The 16541-nt window shown below is 39.3% G+C and overlaps 1 protein-coding gene across 1 annotated transcript; it reads right to left on the bottom strand.

Moving 5' to 3' along the window:
- Nucleotides 1-11524: 11524 nt before the first annotated feature.
- gpr176 (G protein-coupled receptor 176) lies at nt 11525-16333 on the bottom strand. The gene is made up of 3 exons (XM_061270649.1): nt 15864-16333; nt 14326-14578; nt 11525-13588 (listed from the first exon to the last, which is right to left on the bottom strand). Exons 1-3 carry the CDS (start codon nt 16186-16188, stop codon nt 12382-12384), a joined length of 1785 nt encoding a protein of 594 aa, XP_061126633.1. The 5' UTR covers nt 16189-16333; the 3' UTR covers nt 11525-12381.
- Nucleotides 16334-16541: the final 208 nt, after the last annotated feature.

Here is a 16541-nt window from a genome sequence, read left to right as displayed (position 1 = left end):
ATTGACTCACCAAATATTTCAAAAAGTAAAGTTTACATCCTGTCACATCAATTAATCCATTTCAAACTGTTGTGCAATATTTCCGTAAAGACAAATTAGTCTCCAGTATAAAGTGTAATCTAACACAGCCATCTTGTTGCCCGTGATTATCAGCGTGGAAATGATCTTTTCAAATCTGTAGCTATCGTGTCTCGAGTGAAGCGGGACATGTTGAAAGCAGTGGGTGGTTTTCAGTGGACCACAAATAAGCTTTCGATGGGTCATAAGAGCTAAAAACAAAACAGCTGCGGGTCTGAAACGTGTGGTCCACGCCTCTTGGCATACAACACAGACTGTGAAAAGTACAAACTAGCTATTTCGCTCGAGTTCTTCTACAAAGTAAAATGGGATCGTTTCTTTCGGAAGGCAACGGTGCAATAGTTGGCGTAACATTTTATTACAATTTGTCCTTTATTTGAATTGCATATATATAATTATATAAAAGTATAAAAAATATGAAATAATTATATAAAAATTTAAAAAATATAAAATAATTACGTAAAATAATAATATATAATAAAATAGAACGTATAATAAAAATAACTAATAAAATCGTGTTTGCAGCTAATGCGAGAGAGAGCAAGAGCATCTGTTTTCTTCTCTCTGCCAACTGTCTGGGAATGCCTGGGGGAACTCCTAATGTCGGGCTTCTGGATGGCCTGCATGCAGTTAAAATCCAATATGGTTGGCGCAGACTAGCCAGACTGGGTGTGCATTGTGCAGGTGTGATCTGTTTTGAGCGACCGCTCAATTAATGTGCGTGATGCCGCGAGTTCAGGTGGTGAATGTGTGCAAATAGAAAACACAGACACTGCATTTTATCTCAAGGTAATGGTTAACCCAAATCGTTACTTTTTTTTTGTATATAAGGCATAAAAAAAGCTTATATAAGTAAGCCCAAGTGAAACTTGGAACTAAAAATATGCTGTGGAAGCAGCAAATATTTAAAGCAGAGTAAAGCCACAAGTTGAACTTGCACTATTGCATGGCATAAGGTTTCAAAAACATTTTGATTTAACGTCACTACGATTACATCTATATTTTTCCATCATAAAAGAGTGAGTTCAGTAGTGAACTTCTTTCAACCGAGCCTGGATTGAACCTCCTAATCTGCAACAGGAAGTGTTTTGTCTCAGAAAAATAACCCTCTTAAATAAGATTAAGGCCTTTTGTTTCAAGGTACACATAAAAAAATAAAATAAATGCAAAATGTCTCTCCTCTTAAAGGATAGGATCAAAAGGAGTTTGAAAAAATTGCTACACTTCATCACCAAGGAGTATCAGTAGTCTGCAGGGTGTCACAATGACACAAAACAAAATTACACTGTGAGAGTTTAATACAGATTAAGTGAGAAATTAGCACATTAGCTACTGTAGCACCACGACTAAGTAGATTTAGTCACTGAGGTGCACAAACGGTCATTAATCAAAACAAAGGGTCATTTAAAAGTAGACAATCTCTGTCTGTAAACAAGCACTTTGCTATATCTCCTAATAGAGTGACGTAACTTGGTAGATTGACCAGCATTGATTATGTTCTTGTTTAGTTGTTCACAATCTAGATAAAAATGCATTTGCAATCATGAAATCAATTTGAGGTTTGACCCATGATTTTAGTATGTCATTGCGATAAAGGTCATTTTTCATTTTTGTAGATTGAGAGATTTTTCAAAGGTTGCAACAATGTATGGAAGACAACTTTGTCTTTGTCCAGACCAAACCGGCAAGAATGCAAACTCACCAATGTCAGAGTATGGAGAAATCAGGTCACTAATCGTCTTTTGTCGCCTGGTGACATTCCTTATGTCCTGCCCTGGCAACCAGGACTTAGAGAAGCACTGGGATTTTGTTTGACAGCCATGTCACCCATTTCAAGGAGGGGCCCGGCCACATCCCATTGGAGACCCCCTTGGGCTGTGTTTGGGTGAGGGGCCAGAAGTAGACGTGATCTCATATCAGACAAAACAATGTTGTCCAGCCAGCATCTATAATGGCTATTCTGAAGACATTCAAAACAAGGAAGCACGTTTGATTAACGAGCTGGACTTTTTCATCCGCTTGACAACTCAAAGACTGATTGAGTCCATCAATCCAAATCGTGAACAATGGACTCTTTCAAAATCTGCAAGTTCCAGTTTCAAAACAAGCATCAAGCTTCGCAATCTCAATAATAACGAAAAGTTTGGCTTTAGGTGTTTCTAATTAGCCGGCAGGTATATGTGGGCGGAGCTTATTCCAATTGATGAGAACCATGTGTAGAAATGTGACTTAAGTCAAACTGTGGCAGTGTTTTTAGAGACTTGTATTTATTTATTTTTTAAGTGGCCATGCTGTCTGGGTTTCTCCATGCACACACTCAAGGCAGACAACAAGTCACTCTAAGTCACTTTTGCTAGCTCCAAACTCACTTTGGCTGTCACATCAGACATTTTTTGTGCAGGTGTACCCACTAAACTTTTCACTGAGTGTATATGCAGCTGTTCTCAAACTGTTCATTTTTTACCATCAGCTCAGCAAAAAAAATAATAATAATTAACAGGAGCCTTCATGTTCCTATGATTAGAGAGTTTGGAAAGACTCTCAAAATAGACGCTGAGGCTCCTGACTCGAAATATCCCTCAAGTCAATGTGTAGCTCCAGTTTGACCAGCAGAGGGCTGTTTCATGTTGTACTGACTTATTCGCGTCCACAAGCTCATGATAAACACTTCCATTCCGCAATTCTAAAGACATAGTAGAAGAAACCGTGATTATAGCCTCCGGAGTGTTGTGTATATATATCTCCACTGGGAGGGAGGGACTTCCTGATAACCACAGCGTCTCTTTTTTGACTCCATTCTCACATGACCTGTGAGATGAACTGCGTGCAACTTCTACTTCAGCATTACAGGAGACGTTCTTCCTGTGTCTCCTTAGCATCATCATTTTTGAGACCCACCTATCCTGTTTCACCCATCATTACATTTCCACCAGAGTAAATTTATACCTTGCATAGACGATATGCATAGTGAGGTTCAATGAATATTATAATTTGCTTTGGGTAAAAATGCAATACATCACTTTCATGTCATTTTTACCACTGTGACCACATTTGAAAAGTAAATCTGAGTATAGCAATCCACCATGACATGACGCGACAGGGGACAAATTATGAGTGTGAGTGCCAAAACCGCAACATCAGGGCCAAATTTGAAGCGTTGGGGTTGCCATGTCCCGAGGGGAAACAAAAGGATGTAACAGAGCAGTGAGACAAGACTCAGTCTAAATATTGTAGAAAAAAACTGTACCGTATTTTCAGCACTATTAGGCGCACCTTCAATGAATGGCCCATTTTAAAACTTTGTCCATATATAAGGCGCACCGGATTATAAGGCGCATAGAATAAATAACTCAACGTTGCTCAAATGTTAATGCAATCACAACATAGTAGCACTCGAAATAGTGAAAACAATAACAATATATCAATAACTCAATGTTGATCAAACGTTAATATCACACAACACACAAAATGAACACGTAAAGCTTACTTTAATAAGTTTGTCCTCATCCACAAATCCATATTGGTCCATATATAAGGCGCACCGGATTATAAAGTGCACTGTCGGCTTTTGAGAAAATTTGAGGTTTTTAGGTGCGCCTTATAATGCGGAAAATACGGTATTTGTATCTGTCATCTAAGGATTCTAATTGCTCCTTGTGTTCAGTTTGTCGCAAGCTAAAAGCTGGTTGTTGTTTTTTTCAAACTGCATACTTTCCAGTGAACTTCTGAGGTTTACAAGTTTCCATTCTTTATGGAACCACTGAGGTATTTTTTGGGGAAGGTGATGTTTTTAAATCCTAAAAAACAAAAAAAAAATCACAGTTGAAAGAGTCTCTTTATATTTTTATTTGTCATGTCTGGTCATCATTATAGCATGAAAGCGAAAATAACGTTAGAGCTCCATCCAATGTGTTTAATACGTTGCAGATCTACACGGGAACGGTCCGACTTTGTTCTTCCGGAAATTTTGGCTACTTCCTTTGGCTTTGCAATCAAGCACACCTTTTCTTTTCACATTGTTCCTCGATCAGAACAAGGTGCACCGATGCTTGCCCTTTTGTTACACCGCGGACATTGAACGCTTTGTAGAGTGGAGCGGTTGAAGCCGTCGTCACGTGCCGAGGAAAGATTCCCGATGAGTGCGACTGCCAACACACTCCGAAGTGGAAGCCACATGCAGCTGAAGCTTAAATAAACACGACAAGTAGCCCTGCACACTGTTTGCCATGGATGTGACTTTTATTAGCGAACTACTGGCTACTTTCATTCTTACAACAACAAACAATGGAATTCATTCACTCACAGTTCCTACCACCTAAATTAAATCCTTTGTCGTTCCCAAAGTATCATTTATGACTCATTCACTCTTGAAAATGCTTTAATTTACCTTTACCGTAATTATGAGAAGGTATCAACTTTGACCTCATTTTAAACTGTAGAACTTCATAAAAGATATATTTTTTCCACGCATCCACAAGTTGAGCCAGAGCAGATACAGATGGCGGTGTCATCCACTTCCTATTTCTATTTCAAGTCGAACATGTTAACCATCCATTATCGTCAAATGTCTCCATTAAATCATAACCTGCTTATACCGTATTCCCCATGGGCCTCAAAATTGCCACATTTATGACAAGACATCTAACCACATAGCTCGACATTTAATACACGAGCGCTTCCAAAAGCCTTGCGGGTATCCGCATGTAAATTTACAACCTAGCAGCTCGTTTTCCAATAATTAGATTTGTGCTGAGTCAACAATCTGCGAAAGACGATACTAAATAGGGAAATAGATCATTCAGGGATCCAAATACCTGATCAGGACATATCAATGCAAATTCCAAGTTGGGATTGTTGATTAAACATATAGCGGTGACTGACATTTTGATGACAGGGCGTGATGTCTAAATGTGGCCGGGAGAGTGGAGTCCTGAGGGCGGCCTCGTCTCCCATTTGATAAACCGCGGTGGGATACTGGATTAAAGGCCGAGGGTTGGTATAGGGGTTAGGATCTTATTTGGTGGGAAGCCAGTCAAACAGTGGCTGTATAAGTACTGACGTCACCATCAGGGCCTGCAATGAAGTTTCTTATTTCATGTATGATGAAGATTAAAGTTGAAGTCAATGCATATGTCCCCAAACTGAATATCTTCTATGAAACTGCATTTGTTTTTGTCGATATTATTTTTTTCAAGCTACCGTATTTTCCGCACTATAAGGCGCACCTAAAAACCTCCAATTTTCTCAAAAGCCGCCTTATAATCAGGAGCGCCTTATATATGGACCAATATTGAGCCACTACAACAGGCGTGTCCAAAGTCCGCGGGCCAAATGTATATATCTTATATATGGACAAAGTTTTAAAATGGGCCATTCATTGAAGGTCTGCCTTATAATCCGGTGCGCCTTATATATGGACAAATTTTTAAAATGGGCCATTCATTGAATGTGCGCCTTATAATCCGGTGCGCCTTATAGTGCGGTAAATACGGTACTCATGTGTCATCAAGGAACGAAGGTCCTCCCTTGAGCATGTTTTTTTTTTTCTTTACAAATATTGAGTGTACAAGGAAACAAGAAGAAAAATCAAAATAATACAGAGGTAATGGCTCGGTCATTATCCTCACACTTCTTGTTTGTTGTGTCTCCATGATGATTTAAAAATCCCGACCTATCATTATGGTTGACGGTTAATCGGTTACTTCCAGGATGCGGTCAGAGTTGTACACTCATCGGATGACCGTGACTTCATAGTCACGGATTCAAGTAAACATAAACAAAATCTGAATGTCAACTTCTGATGAAAAGATTTCTTGAGCGACCTTTGCACCTTCGCTGCTGTCACTTGTTTTGGGGATCACGTTGTCTTCGGTTAGTCCAACTCGTGGGTCACATGACAGGACACGGCTGTCGAGGTTTGACAACAAGTCCAGAGGTCAAACCTTTCCTGGACGTGCCAGAGAAGAAAAACACTGCCTCCAAAGTTACGCATACTGTTTTTTACCACAGAATGTGACTTCCTGAAATTAGTTAAATAAATAGAACAGTGCTCAAATTGGGACACAAGTACATCATTAAGCATTTGATGGATTTGGGCCGTTATATCTATGGAAATTTTTTTAATTCACCAGACATTTTATTTGAATAAGGAAACACCTGTGCAAAACTGTGCACTTTTTTTTTTTTTATTTTAATCTAAGTGCGTCACGGATTGGAATAAAGAGCCATGCATGGTGATTATTTAAATGTACACTATATTCAAGTCCCCAAAATGAATTCCGGATTGTGAATGAAATTACTATGCTTGATATGAAAAAGGGTCATGAGAGTTTGGGAACCCACAGAGAGGCCAACGCTATTTACAGACATCTAATTTCCTTCTTGGCTCCAGTTGACCTTATTGTTCATGAAGGTACCTTAAATATATTTTTGGCAGCTCACATTTCAAACCAACTTGACACATCAAGTTGTCGGTCAGAAGACGGCAAAATACGGAACATTTTGTTCTAACCAGCAGATCTGAGGTTTAATGTGTCATGGAATGGAATTTGTTTAGCTATTTGGGTTTTTCTCAATGGCGGCAACTGCGGGTGATGCCAATGGACGACAAGTGTCAGCGATCCAAAATCAATCTGACTTGTTTGATGTTAGCCTGCCAAAAAGAACAAAAAAAAAAACTATAATGACAGTTAGCAGCAGTAAAAGATAAACAAACAAAAAGTCGGTTTCGATTGTCGAAACCTAGCATTTATTTTGTCTGACAACACATCACATCCTTTTTTTTATAAGCCTTTTTTTAAACAGCAACAAAAATACATTTGACCAAATAAATGTAGACAGCCAATCCATACCTACCCACAAATGTCCTAATTAAAAACTTAATGGCTAAAACTTCAACACATAAGGAAACAGTTTTTCCACAAACGGATTTTCTTTGTAACATAATCCATAACAGGACTTGTTGCATGTTAGTTTCTGCACAGTAGTACAAATAAAGTCTTTGTTGGCATTACATCATCATTGGGGTCCATTTGCCCTGCCATGTGGCTACCAAGGGATTTGGAGGAAGATCTCCATTTGACCCTGACCTGAACCTGTGTGTATGTGGTTTTTAAGATATCGTGTTGTAATGTCCCAGATCGCATTAAGATGAGGATGTGCAGGTAGCCGAGGCCTTTGAATTGGCAGGTTGTTTTTTTTGCATGGCACCGCACGCCGTTCTCCATCATTTGCCCAAGCTCACTTTTTCCATCCATAACTCGGGTGCCGCAAATTAGGACACGAGGTCCTTGCCAGTTTGTGAGGGAAACAAAATTCACATTGCGCCGCACGTTTGTGTGGACGCACAAGCATTCACCTTTTGACTTGAGTGATTGGAAACAACTGCAATGAATGTTCATCACGTGATTTTTTTTAATTATGATCAAACTTGACATATGGTAAAGGGAAAAAAAAAAGGGCTGTGAGCCTTTTTTTTTCCTAAACCGCTTAATAATAACACTATTGATTAAAACGCCTCACGTGTGCCGCTAGTGACTCATTAATTCCAGAGCAACACTCACTCTGTCATTAAACGGTGAAGTTGTGGCAAACGTGACAAACTAAAGGTAAAAACAACATTAAATCATCACAAATAAAAATGAATTCATTTAGTTTCTTCCATGATTCCAAGTAGCACAACGACGGTTTCTTCTATCTGAGCTCATCCCTATGCAACCTGTCTATCTTGTTGAAATAAAATTGAATGATGCTTAAGTATTTTCTACAGGTGCTACTGCATTGAAATATTATGCACTACTGCCCTCTACTGGAGGGAGATATGATAAATATTGCTTTTTTTTTGCAATGCATCATACTAGGTGCAGTCAACGATACGACTATCACAGTGCAATATTTCTGCAAATGCAATTAAATATGGTAAAAGGATTTATTTATTAATTTTTATAGCTTGATCTATTTGGAAACCAAAACCGAACCAGCAAATAAGACATAGATATGGAACCCAGGAAAGCAAAAGGAAAAAAACACCTAAACAAAATGCAAAAATCAACGTAAACATGTCAACATTTCACAGATGTTACTTTGACTCAGCACAGAAGAGAAAGAAAAAAATTTGGATTGCTCTTATAAATCGGAGTCAAAGGTCAGCAGCTCCCTACATGATAATTGATTTGTTTGTCACTCTAAATCCATCACCACAAAGAGTTTGTGTAAAAGTAGGACCATGACGCGCCACTTGAGTTGTGCGTCTCTGCTCTGATACTTGGAATCACAATCGGTTTTATTTTTATATTCTACATCCATCTAAAATATATGCAGTCCTCCTATGCTCTCCTGTCAATTAATAGCGAAGCCGTTACCGGTTTTCAGCATCGCTAGTCTTCTCGGAAATAAGCGTTGCCTAGGGGATGTTCGATAGTCACCATTCACCTGAAGAGAGCCAATTTGTTCCTCTTGCCTGTCTTCTTCCTCATACGCACTTTACTCACTCCTGAGAGTCAGCATCCGTAATAGCGCCGAAAAAAAACATATTTCTTCCATAATATTGCACACAATGAGAGAGCAAAGGTGTTTTTGGATGATCGCTAAAGATTGAATGAAAACAACTGCTCACATAAGAAATAAATCTGCCACTGAAATAATAATATTGATTAATCTGTGTATTTGAATCCATTATTATGATATCATGATTAAGAAGTGAGAAGCTACAGCTTGCAGTTTCTTGCATATTTTATACAACTTCTTTATTGGTTCTTAGACCAGAGCCTTCCTGAATATGGGAAATTTTTCTAGATTATAAAAAGAGCCATTAGAATTGTTTGTTCCATGAACCTGTCACCTCAAGTGTTTTTTTTTTTTTTGGTGAGGAAGTTCACAGTGAGCAAACTGTAGCTGCCACAGGATGTACTCTTCAGTATCTGGGTTACCTGTTGCTAGGCAACCATATTAATTAACTTGCTCATTGCTGTAGTTATTGTGAGTAATGTGGAGGGGAGATCAAGTTGAAAAGAAAAGAAAAGAAAAAAGTCTTTCCATTCAATGTCCTTCATGCAATTGTTTGTGAACGAGTCCATCGAGAGACACGTGCCGTGCTTTCGGAGATTAATGTTCTTGAATTAAAATAAAGTGTGCGATCGTCAAAAATAATCACGGCTGGCCATTTGCACGAGCCAATCACGAGTAATGATGCGCTGCTGCTTTTGTTCATTCATTTGAATTACGATATGGTGGAATAAATTACACCGCTAAAAATGTTTTATCAATTACTCAAGGTACTATATATATATATATATATATATATATATATATATATATATATATATATATATATATATATATATATATATATATATATATATATATATATATATATATATATAGTAGATGTATAGATATGTATATATAGATAGATAGATAGATAGATAGATAGATAGATAGATAGATAGATAGATAGATAGATAGATAGATAGATAGATAGATAGATAGATAGATAGATAGATAGATAGATAGATAGATAGATAGATAGATAGATAGATAGATAGATAGATAGATAGATAGATAGATAGATAGATAGATAGATAGATAGATAGATAGATAGATAGATAGATAGATAGATAGATAGATAGATAGATAGATAGATAGATAGATAGATAGATAGATAGATAGATAGATAGATAGATAGATAGATAGATAGATAGATAGATAGATAGATAGATAGATAGATAGATAGATAGATAGATAGATAGATAGATAGATAGATAGATAGATAGATAGATAGATAGATAGATAGATAGATAGATAGATAGATAGATAGATAGATAGATAGATAGATAGATAGATAGATAGATAGATAGATAGATAGATAGATAGATAGATAGATAGATAGATAGATAGATAGATAGATAGATAGATAGATAGATAGATAGATAGATATAAAAATGTATATATACATATATATAGATAGATATTTTTTTAAGTATATTTTATATATTTTATATATTAAAATTAATCGAGGTACGGATTTTTTTTTTTCTTTTAAAATCCTTATCGTGTGGATTATCCTCAACAATGGGCACATGGCGCCAGTACATGTTACCTAACCAACAGCTTCCATTGAACTTTACAGCTCAGTCAAAAATGACTTTGTTAGGTGACAAATGGCCACCAAACAACGTGACACTATTGTTTAGTTTTTTTTGGGGCTCAAAGGGAAAACTAGGTCAGAAAAACAACCAACTAAATTCTTATTCAACATTTTTTACCCATTTCCAAAGCGACCAACACAGGTCAGACAATGATTATTTTAGTGGATGCTTTGTTTGCACAACACGTTTAGCTGCTCCAGTGCACAGTGGTTTTGTCAGCTCGACATCCTGTGCGGAAGATGCCAATAAGGCTGAATTATTTGAACACATCAATTGTTTAAATGGCGACTTTGTTCTGCTGCAGTCATGCCGCAAACATTCATCATGCGCTTGGTTTTTCTGGAAAGCAGATTACATAAAATAAAGAAACAGCGGCTCTAATTTGCATAAAGAACGGCCACTAGAATTCCTTTGGCGCTTTCTCTCTCCGAAAACCACTACAGCTGCATTTCAGCAACACGGACAAATTTAATAGAGATCTCAAATGTCTACCTTGAAGATGGTTTTACAGTTCAAGGATTACAAATAGAGTCAGTCAGCATCCATCCTTGAACATTCAAGATTCAATGGAATATTACATCCAACGATTTTCTCGAGTGGTTGTCTCAATAGAGTAAAAAATAATAAAAGATAATAAAAATAATAGGATGAATGGAAGAAAGTTGCAAGGATTTTACAGGTACTGTATTTTGTCAATTATAACACCAAATAGTAATTTTGTATGGAGTGGAGTATTTATTTATATTTTGATTTACTCAAACCAATTAATGGGCTCACACAATACCTTATAAATATTTTGCATGCATTTAAATAATCCAGCCTCATTCAGTTTTGACTGATTAAGATCATGCAATAGCAAGTTATGACAGAATCAACTATTGTCCCACATTAACAATATTGTATATTTATTTATCTTTTTATTTACCGTATTTTCTGCACTATAAGGCGCACCTAAAAACCTCCGATTTTTTCAGAAGCCGACAGTGTGCCTTAAAATCCGGTGCGCCTTATATATGGACCAATATGGATTCGTGGATGAGGACTAATTTATTAAAGTAAGCTTCACGTGTTTATTTTGTGTGTTGTGTGATATTAACATTTGAGCAACGTTGAGTTATTGATATATTGTTATTGTTTTCACTATTTCGAGCGTTAATATATTGTGATTGCATTAACGTTTGAGCAGTTATTTATTCTATGCACTTTATAATCTGGTGCGCCTTATATATGGACAAAGTTCTAAAATGGGCCATTCATTGAAGGTGCGCCTTATAATCCGGTGCGCCTTATAGTGCGGAAAATACGGTACTTATTTTTATACGTCAAAAGGTTATAGGTCATCATCAAGAGATCTATTTTTAGTCCAGTTGTTGCAATGAGCCAGTACCACATAATAAATCTATTCCTCATCTCCTTTTTTCCCTTTTTAATGGTAGCTATTGTGCAGTCAGGCGTTGTATGCTAGCCCAGTGTGATGATAACAGCACAGAGCAGATGATGCAGGTTCAGGTTATTTGTAGACACAGCAAGGTATTGTGCTAGACCCCGAATGTATGTTAGAGCTTGATAAATATTTGCTGGTCAGGTTGAGACGTGTTGTCTATATGCGTTACCATGGAGACACAGGTACAGTAACAATGACAAATGGAGAAACAGATGTTGTGAAGTAGAACTGTGTGTCGAGCGACATTGATTTTTTTTTAAGCCTGAGGAAAATCAATAACATCAGTTGACAGTTGAATCGCAGTATCAACCTCGACAATTTGCCTGCTCCAATTACACAACAGAAGATCTGAAATGTTTGTTGTTTGTATTTGCATAATGTACATCAGCAATTACTGACACAAAAAGTACAAACGATGACAACATCTACTACATAAGATTTTTTAAACATGGTACATTGTTAGAATTTTTAAAAAAAAATGCTGATTTATCAAAATATGCCTCCATCACAGTGACAGAACACTTGATTGTATCGATCGGATAAGCAGACACGGCAAAACAAAATGTACTGTACAAAGACGTTTCATATCGACTTTATTCGAGCAGTGCCACTTTTAATATATTGTGAAAAATGTAAACAGGTTTAGGTGCGGCCCAAAGAGAGCAGGACATTCTGCAAAGACCCATTTTTTGATTTTATGCAGAGTTGTGCAGTTCAAGGATCAACAGCCGAGATGGTGCTGACCTTATTGTTCCTGCTTATTCGCCTTTCGGGCCGCGGTTTGGGCAACTTGGTCTGGATGAGCTCCTCGGGTGTGTTACCCAATGGCGGAAGCAACCTCTTCTTGCTGTTCCTGGTCTCAGGTAACCACTGAGGGGGCAATTCAAAGGGTCCGAACCCAAACTGGGTTGGGTCTTCTGTTTCTGGAAGCGTAGCTGGCGCCACCTGCGACGAGGAGGTATAAGCGCACGCGTGAACTGGAGATGAGCGCGGCGCCGTCAATGGGGGGGTGTCGTCGTTTGTGAGCCCGCCTCCGTGTCTCTGCAACAGATCGTTTTTGGTCATTCCGTGTGCCCGGACGCCTCTTTGTCGAGATCCGTTCTCGTGATCCTCATCTAACCCCTGAGTCGGGATCTCGTTCGCTACATTTTCCTCTTCTTCCTCGGAGGGCCGGAAAATATGCTGTTGTCCGATGTTGAACATCTCCAGAAGTTGGCTTCCAGAACGACCCGCTGTCTCCAGTCCTACCGGTTCTCCTATCGCAACCTCCCCGCCCAGAGACGCCAGAGCCCCTGTGCTAACCATGTTCCGTCGGCTGTAGCGTCTCTGGATCCTGGCTAGCAGTTCCAGGCAACCGTGGCGTGCCGAGCGATTGACAGTCAGGAACAAAAGCGGGTTGGTGAGGAGGGACACCTTAGGAAGCCATAAGGCTGTGAGGTACAGAGATGCCGGCACCTCTTTGGGGTCTACCAAAAGTGTGCGATAGACAACTAACGCCCCATAGGGGGCGCTGCAGGCAGTGAAAGCCAGCACGACCGCCAGGAGACTGGCGTGCAGTTCAGCCTCCCGTCGAGACACGTACGGGATGGAGATGCTGTTCTGCGGCGTCCGCAAGGCTGCGATGATCACCTTCTTCTTCTGACTAGAGCTGAGCGCTCTCCGGATGAGGAGCATGAAGAAGAAAACCAACGCCAGAGGGAGGATGACCGTTGTGACGTTGTAAACGAACACATAGAGCGTGTGCCCCAGGGAACGGGCGTGGTCTTCTGAGCAGGACGACGTCACGTACACGTCGGTGACGTTGGTCACGGCAAACACGGGGAGACTCACCACCACTGCGTGGACCCAAATGTAGATGACCAGATCCCTGGATCTTGCATCTGAGATCTTCCTTTCCAGTGGGTATAGCACTGAATAGTATCTGGAGATACAATAGACAATTAATCAGCCATAACTTCTCGATATAGGTGCAGCTGTAACTTCTCATGTTGCCAGTTATGAGGCACATATAGTTCACATTCACACATATGGACAATTTCAAGCAGTGGTGTCAAAGTCAACCACACGGGTCCAGCTGTGTAAACACAAGCCAATACACACGCGATAGGCAACTTTATCAAAGCGCCACCATTTTAAAAGAAATCATATCGCAGTAAGAGCATTTTTCAAATGAGGGGACGCATTGCTCAGTCTCAGATCGAAGCATCGACGTTCGAAAGCAGCATTGTTTGAGAGTGACGTACCGGAATTTTCGGACTATAAGTCGCACCGGAGTATAAGTCGCACCAGCCATAAAATGCCCAAAAAAGTGAAAAAAAACCATATATATGTATATAAGTCGCTCCTGAATATAAGTCGCCCCCCCACCCAAACTATGAAAAAAAACGCGACTTATCGTCCGAAAATTACGGTACTTCAGGTCAAGCAATTAAGAGCTTAATGCGTTTAAACCTTTCACGTCTCTGAAGTGCACTTTCAAACTGAGTGAAGCGAGTGGGAGGTAACCACCGGCTAAATTCAAATAGCATTTAATGGTTAGTAGGGCTTTCAAAGTGGTTCTTTTTAACACCATTGTATCCATCAAACTCTTTTCTGGAGTGCTTTGTCCTAAATAGCAAATGCGCTTCTTATATTTCTCATTTTTTAACATGAACTGACCTGTCGAGCGCAATGGCGCTGAAATTGAGCACAGTGACCGAGCAGAAGAGTTTGTGAAGGAACTTGATGGTCTTGCAGAGTAAGAGCGTGTGAAGCCACCAGCAGCAATGAGGACTGGAACCCAGCGCCACGTCGAAGGGAACGCAAACCAGTCCGGCGCAGATGCCCGTGCAAGCCAGGTTTTGGAGGAAGCGATTGGTTACGGATTTGAAGACGTTTGTGGAGCAGGTGCACCACACGACGGTGGCGTTTCCTACGGGGAACAGAACGAAGAGCTTTTAAATCACATCATAACATTCGATTCCAAGTGTCTAAACATGCCTGGCGGAGGAAGAACATCATTAGCTAGCTCGCCAGATGTCACATAAGATGTTACATGATGACACGGTTCACAAACAGGTCACTGAAGCTAATGTGGAAAAGAAATGAAATATTCTGAACGAAAGCATTACCGTATTGGCCCGAATATAAGATTTTTTGCATTGAAATAAAACTGAAAAGGGGGGGGGGGGGGGTCGTCTTACATTCGGGGTCTAGACAAAGTCTTTTTTCAAATTTTAGTCTTGAAAAAGAGGGGGTCGTTATAATCGGGGTCGTCTTATATTCGGGCTAATACGGTATTATGTCCTTTAATTGTGAGGCATGGAAATATAATAAGGAGAGATCGCACCCTCTGAGTTGTTTCAGTAACAGCACAATACTTTTAATTTCACAAAGGAAATCAAATTAAATCCTGGCCAGTTGCCATGCATTGAAATGCCTTTTACAATCTAATTCTCAAACAACAACGGTTTGAATTATTTCAAAAATGATACACATTGACTTCATATATTATTTATTTATGTGTTTATATTTGGGACAAAATGTTGCCAAATCCTCCTGCTGTGGACATTTGTGCTAAAATATATTACAAAATAGCAAATGTATACTAATTACAAATATCTTTGGGGGACCTCATGTTATTATTAACAGAGGGTTTGCTAATTAGGTAGTGTGAAGGCAAAGCGACAAATATTGTGACGACACTTAGCAGGCTGACTCAACATTAGCAAAACTGTGAAACCTCATTAGGATGTGTCACATATTTCTGAAATATATTCCTGTGAATGAGACTTTTTTTTTTATCAATGGTACTGTAATACTGCACAAGTGGGTACAGTTTGTGGATCTTATTTCCATGCCAGTTAAAATATTTAAGTCGGCACACATTTTGCTGTTTTATAATGTACAAATGAAAAATAAAGATCAGAGTTATGAGCAGAACTAATGAGCTGTTTTCCCCTCTCCAGTTCCCTTGATATTATTTTTTATTCAGTGATTTGAACCTATTTTAGACTATGTTAGATTTTTTCATGGTGCTTGTCCTCATTAAGGTCATGGGTGAGCGACCCTTGAGTGGTTACCAATCAATTGGAATACCATATTGTATATTAATATAGACTTATATTTATAAACATATTTATACTCACATCACACTTAACCTGCTTTTGGAATGGATCGGGAAAATCACATGGGCGCATATATTTATCCAGCCTTACCGAGTAGCGACCCTATGAGGATGAGAACCTGGACGGCAGTGGTGAAGTCCCGGTAGGCTTGCTCCCGGATCAGCTGGTCTCGGTCGTCCAGCGCTGTCCCCTCGGCGGGTGGATGGCTGGAGGAATTGAGGACACTCAACCAGATATGAGCAGCTGTCATGTTGACTGCGCCGTCTCCGACCATTGCAGCCCAAGTCCCACTATCCATATCGTGATCCTGTTTTTTTTTTATTCTGAAGGCTTCAACAGAAACATTGCAGGACGCAGCGATTGGAGAGCATGGCCAAGATTGCAGCAAAATTCGAAATGAAGAAAAAACAATCATGTATGTCCATGCGCACCGGAGTGCGCGGATGGATCCGATGTGTCCATTTCGTAGATTTAGCTTGCTTCTCTTCTTCTCGTTCTTTCTGTTGTTGCCAGACTGCTACTGCACCGTGAGAGGTTGCCCATTGGTCGACTGGCTGGTGTGGAGATCCCACGAATAATGAATATTTCACAACTGGCAAGGGGGGGGGGGGGGGGGGCAGCTGTTCGTGAAGGGGGCGCTCCTCCTCCTCTATGATACCAAAATTGCAGATTGATGCACTTCAAATCTAATCAAAGTGATATTATTAAAGTTTTTCTTTGTCGTCGTTTTATTTAATGCACACGGCCTGTCAATTTTTAGTCTTATGT

Source organism: Syngnathus typhle, linkage group LG22 (genome assembly GCF_033458585.1).
Source record: "Syngnathus typhle isolate RoL2023-S1 ecotype Sweden linkage group LG22, RoL_Styp_1.0, whole genome shotgun sequence".
Classification (NCBI taxonomy): domain Eukaryota; kingdom Metazoa; phylum Chordata; class Actinopteri; order Syngnathiformes; family Syngnathidae; genus Syngnathus; species Syngnathus typhle.
The sequence above is the reverse complement of the archived record's forward strand: the minus strand, read 5'-3'. Positions and strand labels throughout refer to the sequence as shown.

Coding starts and splice junctions, on each gene's coding strand:
- gpr176 (XM_061270649.1), bottom strand. CDS start 16,188: ATGATTGTTTTTTCTTCATTTCGAATTTTGCTGCAATCTTGGCCATGC. Junction 14,579..15,863: donor CCTCATAGGGTCGCTACTCG/GTAAGGCTGGAT, acceptor TGTTCCCCGTAG/GAAACGCCACCGTCGTGTGG. Junction 13,589..14,325: donor AGCGCCATTGCGCTCGACAG/GTCAGTTCATGT, acceptor TTGTATCTCCAG/ATACTATTCAGTGCTATACC.